At 44.0% G+C, this 7,567-nt stretch overlaps 1 protein-coding gene across 1 annotated transcript in view; it reads left to right on the top strand.

The window, feature by feature from the left end:
* Nucleotides 1-5,685: 5,685 nt before the first annotated feature.
* BPHL (biphenyl hydrolase like) overlaps nt 5,686-7,567 on the top strand; it is a 48,437-nt gene continuing 46,555 nt past the window's right edge. Inside the window, exon 1 of the mRNA XM_063450547.1 lies at nt 5,686-5,804. Coding sequence (XP_063306617.1) covers nt 5,704-5,804 — 101 coding nt within the window. The 5' untranslated portion in view covers nt 5,686-5,703. The remainder of the gene's footprint in view (nt 5,805-7,567) is intronic.

Genomic DNA, 7,567 nt, shown 5'->3' with positions numbered 1-7,567 from the left:
TATTTTGAACATTTATTTTGAACATTAAAAGTTAAGTTTTAGTGACATCTACAAGTCCCTGAGTGAGGTAATTTTCTGTTTTTCTATGCTATTTGCCTGACCAGCATCGGGCATATTATTTAACTGTTCCAGGAGTGCAAGTGATTTTGTATTTTTATATATATATATATATATATATATATATATTTTTTTTTTTTTTATTTTTTTTAAATCAATATAAGTGTGCTTTTTTATTATAAAAGCAAAAAATTGACTCATCTGATTTAATTCTGTGAGGAGCTAGGTTTTAAAGACATTAATGGGAGCGGATACGTTTTTTTTGCCAGTTTTTCACATATCTTAATAAATCTCTTTCTGGATTAGCTGATGATGGGCAAGTACCTTCTTCCAATGTTTCTAAAAAGTGTAGTGAATAAAGCAATTAAAATAAAATAAAAAAGTAGTGTGTAAAAGTGCATAAAATATACGATACAACAATAAATAGCAGCTCAAACAGCCACGGATGGTAGATGGTAATAACACTGGTAAATATGAAGAAGTATTTAGTAGATCCATTTATATGGAACATAGCTGTAATTTAGGGCTCACTTATCTTGCAGTTGTGCCTTTAGAGATAGCACCCACACCTTGCTTTACAAGAGATATCCCAATCTCAAAGAAGAAACGGAGATGAGGTCAGCTGTGATCCAGTTCATATGTGCTCCTTTTACTCTCACCTTACGCAGTGGGGCATGCAAATTCCAAATTTGTAGTTCAGACTTAAAGAATTCAACAGCACGGTCTAGATCTGGGATAATGTTTAATCTGTGCCATGGGAGGTTCTTGATGTCATTAAGAAAAGATTCAAGATTAAATTTTTGAAGGACCTGGTGATTTTAACCTTGGGAGAGGATTTAGTATTTTCATGATTTCTGTTTCATTTTCAATTACACACCTCATACCACTAACATGAATCCAAATATAACCATACTGTTATTCCTAATAACCCTTTTCAGTTGCATGAAAGAGCAGCTCCAGCAAGCTTATGATTTTTCAACCTATTAAATTTGAACTTGCACCCACCTGGCAACTAGATGCTGGCTTCCTGTACACAAGGGAGTAGTGGCTCCGAAGGAGAGGCTTGCGCACAGTGTTTTAGTTCCTTGGAGGGCCATCCTTCACCTACCCAGATAAGGCCTATTTGGGCGGTGAGTAGAGTGGACAGCCGCTACCCTGCTATCCTGGCCAACTGTACCAAGCTAAACTCCTGACACTATGTGAATCTGGTTCTCTCCTCCCCTTCCCCCCCCCCCCCCAACTCCTCAGGAACGGTGCGTGTGGTCCCAGTCCACACCTCGAGGCCCCTACCACTACTGCAACTCTGCAGCCCCACAGTACCATCATCCTGTGGCATCAACCAGGAGTTTTATATAAAATGGCTGAAACAGTGCATCAAGCAAAATGCTCCTGGGTGGCTACTGAATTTCCCTCCTCGCAAGATAAAATCTTCTCAGAGCTGTGGCAGAAGCGGTTGAAGCATACTTTTAACTCCCTCAGTGTGAAGCTTGCTGTTAGGCTGCAACCCGTGACCCCTTCTGTCTTGGCCACCCACACTCCTCAAGGTCACACACTGGAAACGGAGTAGAGGGAAAGATGGAATTACTTTAGAAGTAACTACTCCACAGCAGCATGACATCTTGGCTTCCATCTGGGATCCTCTGCCTGCAGACCTCTCCACCATGGCAGAGCCATGAGCTACTCCAGTGGGGCATAGGCTGAAAGGGGACTGTAAATATTGCTACTATACACATTTCTGTGCAGATACCCACATTTTGCCTGATGATTTCTAAGTTTAGGTTCTTATTTTAAGTTTACTACTTCTTAATTACTTCTAATATTATGGGGTTCTGTTCTTTATTAGGGCCCTTGCTCTCTAACAACCTACTGTAGGGGCCTTGGGGGTGTACTAACACTACTCACTTTGTCAGTTAGTATAACCTGATTTCTCTGCTTTTCTACCAATTCTCTACTGACATATTCATCAGTGGTTTTTTTTTTTTTTAATTCTTTATTTTATTTGAGACGTTATGAACAACAAAAAATAGCAGTAGGAGCAATCAGCACGTTAACATTAAATGCAGTCAAGTACGATAGGCTCCGTGAGCAGACAGCCTCTTTTTTTTTTTTCATGAGTAAAGGCAGACATAACAGTGTATATAGAAAAGCTGGTATACAAGCTAGACATGTTATCTGGATGCATATTTTTTCATAACAAACAATAGTTAGGTAGTTATATGAAACAGGAGAGATAATGCCACTGGTACTGGCTGGAATACTGTTGTTATGCAGAGAGCAGACATAAGCAAACACAAGAGCATAAAAGAAAACATGGGGAAACATAAGGAAACTGCTGCCTCAAGTATGCTAAAGGGTCAGTTTAAGGAAGGATTGAGGGACCCCCTGGCTTAGGCTTTTGTTTTTACTCAGCTTATCCTATGCCCTTCTGGCATTGCTGTGGACCTGACAGAGTTTTATTGTTTAAGTCCCATATAGCAGTGCCCCACTTGCCCCTGGCTCTAGTACCGTCCAGTGCACCTTGCCCTCCGGTCCAGGCATGCCCTGCTTCGACTACGTGGTCTCCGGATCTGCCGCCTGTGGCCTGCTTTGCGTACAGAGTCTCTGTATCCCGTGGATGTGGGATATGTCTTGGGATTTGTTCCAGGTTGGATTTGGGCCCAGGTGAGTGAAGGCTGCCGTAGGTGTAGTGTTTCTGTGGTCGGTGCATTTTCGGCTTTCTCCTCCTCCGCCTTCCCGGTTGTGGTGTCGAGGTACAGTAGGGAAATGTGAGCTTTGCGGGCTTGAGCCGTATCAAGGCGGTGGTCCTCAGTGATTGTCGCTGGGTTTGGATGGGTGAGGTGGGGGTGCATGTGCGACTTGCAATGCGAGCCCAGAAGTCATGACAGAGTTTGTCGAATCTGTCCGTGAAGCTTTTCACCCAGTCTGAGCTCTCTGATTCTGCTTGGCTCCCTGGGACAGTCGGCACGTCGGCCATCTTTGTCCCGCCATGCGGTCTCAAGATCATCCGGGATCGCTGTGATTGCGGCAACGTGGTTAGTATTCCCAGTGGGGACCGGGATCACCCCCGCCGGTCCAGAGGGGGGGGGGGGGGTTTGGGGCCCCAGAGTCCTGGGACTGCAGTGAGATGTGTGCTCCAAGGCGGGAGATCGGCCGCCTCTCTCCGCCTTCAGGCTGCTAGTCACTCCAGGCTGGACGAGGTCTCCTTCAGGCAGATCAGTTTTGTTCAGGCTGGAACTGCTCTTCAGGCTGTGGTTTCTGTTTGCTATGAGTGGCTGGCTTAGTTTATCCAGGAGTAAAGCCTCATATTCTGAGGTTTGGCTCGTATTTTGCAAGAGCTAGTTGAAGACACGTCCGGCCATCTTGGACGTCAGGCCCCGCCCCGACATATTCATCAGTGTTAACGAAGCATGTTCTTACTTAAAAGCTGACCAGTATACTTAGCCTGTTTATCTGTTTCTACCAAAAAAAATTTTAAAAAATGAGGCTGATGTAGGTGTAAACCTCTATGCCATCTTATACTGTGTTTTCTCGTTATAGTACCTTTATCATTTGCTGTACCATATAAATCACATGCCTCAATAAAAGAAAGAATTATAAAAAAATAAAAATAAAAATCTTTACCTTAATGAAGCAGTTTTAGTGTATAGGTCATGCCTGCAGTCTCACAGCTCAATTATCTCATTTATGAGTTAAACTACTTTGTTAATGCAGCCCTAGGCATACCTCCGTGCATGTGAATTGCACAGCATTCCTAAACACATCCTGTAAAGAGTCATCTGATGTTTACACTTCCTTTGTTGCAAATACTGTTTAATTTGGAATTTCTTACCTCCAACTTTGTTAATAGCCTGATAGACCCTGCAATAGCCTCCTGTATGTATTTAACCCCTTAAGGTCACATGACATGTGTGACATGTCATGATTCCCTTTTATTCCAGAAGGTTGGTCCTTAAGGGGTTAAAGTTAAATTTACAGAGCAGGCGATAAAAGCTTTTAAAGTATGTTACATGTGATTGAAAATGAAACCATTTTTTGTTTTCATGCAGCCTGTGTGAGTCACAGCCAGAGGAGGTGTGCCTATGGCTGCATAAACAGAAACAAAAGTGATTTAATTCCTAAATGGCAGAAAATTGAGCAGCGAGACTTCAGAGGCATAATCTATACACCATAGAAACATAGAATGTGACGGTAGATAAGAACCATTCAGTCTGCCTAGATTTTCTAAATACTTTCATTAGTCCTGGCCTTATCTTAAAGGGACACTCCAGGCACCCAGACCACTTCTGCCCATTGGAGTGGTCTGGGTGCCATCTCCCACTACTCTTAACCCTGCAACTGTAATTATTGCAGTTTTTTACAAACTGCAATAATTACATTGCAGGGTTAACTCCACCTCTAGTGGCTGTCTACTAGACAGCCACTAGAGGGCACTTCTGTGTCCCTAGCACAGGAAACCTGTGCTAGAGCGTCGCTGGACGTCCTCAATGCTTTCCTATGAGGAGCTCTAATGCGCATGCGTGGCATTGCTGTGCATGCGCATTAGGTCTCCCCGGCCGGTGGGCGGGATCAGTCTCGCCCACCGGCCGACGCAATCACAGGGAGGAGCAGCGGCGGAGGAAGAAGCAGTGACGTGGGACATCGTCATTGCCTCTGGTAAGTCACTGAAGGGGTGACTGGTGGGGGGGAGGGAGAGGGGACCTGCAGTGCCAGGAAAACGGATTGTTTTCCTGGCACTCGAGTTTTCCTTTAAGTCTAAGATAGCCTTATGCCTATCCCACGTATGCTTAAACTCTCTCACTGTATTAACCTCTACCTCTTCAGCTGGAGGGCGATTCCAAAACTGCTTCCTTAAAGGGAAACTATAGTGCCAGGAAAACAGACTTTTTTTCCTTGCACTATTGCTTCCCCCTCTGTCAAGCCCTCTCCCCCCCCCCCCCCCCCCCCCCCCCCCCCCATGGTGCAGAAGGGGTTAATAACCTTTTCTGTCACTTACCTGGGTCCAGCACCGATGTCCCTTGGCGCTGGCTCAGCTCTGCCCACGCTGGAAGTCCTCATGCATAGTGTGAGGATGTCCAGTGTCGTTTAGGTGACCAAAAGTTGTCTATCCTCCCGAAAGTCCCTCTAGTGGCTGTCAGGTAGACAGCCGCTAGAGAAGGAGTTAACCCTAGCAGATAATGATTGCAGTTTATAAAAACTGCAATTATTACATGCTCAGGGTTAAGGGTGATGGGAGTTTGCACCCAGACGACTTCAATGAGCTAAAGTGGTCTGGATGCCTACAGTGTCCCTTTAAGCTAAAGTTGTTTTAGTGACTATAATTTCGCTTAAAGTACTTAGAAACACTTTTTGTATTTAGTAAGCACAACCCTTAACTCCCAAATAATTCCTGCGAATAAGATAGACATACATATTTTGCTAAATGCAGCTAAAATAGCATTACTCATTCTCCTACACCAGCGTGGTCTGTTGCTTTCAATCATTTCCAAACGACTGCAAATTTCTCCCTTGCAATGCAAGGAGATGCCTCTAGCTGGCAATAGAGAGCATGTCAGAAGTGATCAGTCCAATCAGCGGCGGCATCAGCGCACGCTCCCCCTGTGAGCTCCTATGGGGGCGTGGCTAGCCTGTATCAGCCAGAGTGGGAATATGGCGCTGACCTGTGCCAGGGCGGCGTTACGTCCTTCTATAGGATCACTACGCCGCGCGCTTCGGCCATCGTACCCTCCCCAGCCTGCAGCTCCTTACTGGTAACATAGACTGTGCCTTAATAAGTGGGAAATCGGCCACGGTATTGGATAATGTATAGAGATATTGCTGAGAGGAGCAGGGCTGCTGCAGGGACAATTACTAATTATTAATTATCCCTGTGTCATGTATTAACTGGGGCTGAATACTATGCCCTTTACTGTTACAATGGTTGGGGGAATGGGTAAATAACCCGAATTTCTGTTTCATACAGCAGTGTGCTATTTCACATTTTCTTCAATATGTTGCGGTATTTTTTTTATTTAATGTCAGTATCATCCTCCTAGACCAGTCATGTCATTAACCTCCTGTCACTGAACACAATGCTGTGGAATGCTGTAAACTCTGCCAAATCCATTGTATCAGAGAATGTTCCCTGATCCCAATCAGGTTATACATGCTGAGAGTGAGATTGATTTATGAGAAGCATGTGGTACTGACATACCAGGAAAAGAGAAATTACTTAAATGATCAATAAAGGTTCCACAACAGCTTCATTGTAATGCAGTTGTTGTGGTGGAGAATGGAGATCCAGGCTCTGTCTTACCTTATGGGGTTAAACAATGTACAAATGGTTTTAACCCCCATATTTTCAAAGATGCCACCAGTTTTCTTGGCACTCTGTTTCTACTTCCATTTTTATTTTGATCAGGAAGCCTCAGAGAAGGCGCCACTGATAGGTTGAGATCATCAGCGGATGCTCTCGTTTCCCGTTCAGAAAACTGAGTGAAAAAGATATGTACTATTTGTCACTTCTCTGAATAGTCTGGGGAAAGAGTTAGTGCCAAGCTCCATCTTTGAAAGTTTGGGGACACCGTGGCACTCCCAATGTAATTTGTCAAGTTATTTCAACATGTATGTCTTACTTGGGTGCCTGTGCTGCACCCAGTCTTCTGCATTCGAAGTCTGATTTCTCTGCTTAAAGGGACGCATCCAGACCACTTCATCTCATTGAAGTGGTCTTGGTGCAGTGTCCCTGTCCCACTTAGTCCTGCAATGTAAATCATTGCAGTTTTAGAGAAACTGCAATGATTACCTTGCAGTACTAAGACAGCGGAAATTGGGTAAGTGACTAAAGGGTTTTTATAGTGTAGGAATACAGCTTTGTATTCCTAACACTACAGAATCCCTTTAACCAAAGTATAGGCGATACAGGACTGTGTCATTGGCTCAGAGCACTCAGTTGACACTTTAAATGAGCATGTTCCTACTTATCTCAGTGGAGCTAACCAAATTTTCCTGCAAGGAGAATCTGAAAGCATGGGCTGCAGCTCCTGGAACCTGGTAAGTTGTCATACTCTTCTACAGCGGACTGTATAGGCGATGGTGCTTGGAGTGTTACCTTAACCCCTTAAGGACCAAACTTCTGGAATAAAAGGGAATCATGACATGTCACACATGTCATGTGTCCTTAAGGGGTTAAAGGGGCACGATAAGCACTATGACTGCTACTGTTTTATAGTAGTAGTTATGATGCACACAGCTTTGGGTGCAGTCACGACAGGTTTTGTAAAAATATTGACAGAACACAGGGCTCTCCTAGCACCCAAAGTCTGGCTCCATTTTTGTTGCCGAGAAAATGTTGAAGTTACACTCCCAAAGCATCTAAACACGTTGGATCATAGTGAAATGCTGGCGGTGACTTAGCCCAAGGTTATTGGCCTATCATCCAAATTTAGAAGGTTAATGAAGTGAATGTTCTTATTATTTTATAGGACGTAGAATTTTTTGTTTGTTTTGTTAGACAAAAAAATGAGGAACTGAT

This window comes from Pelobates fuscus, chromosome 4 (genome assembly GCF_036172605.1).
Source record: "Pelobates fuscus isolate aPelFus1 chromosome 4, aPelFus1.pri, whole genome shotgun sequence".
Taxonomy (NCBI): Eukaryota; Metazoa; Chordata; class Amphibia; order Anura; family Pelobatidae; genus Pelobates; species Pelobates fuscus.
Note: the sequence above shows the minus strand (reverse complement) of the source record. Positions and strands in the feature narration are given on the sequence as shown.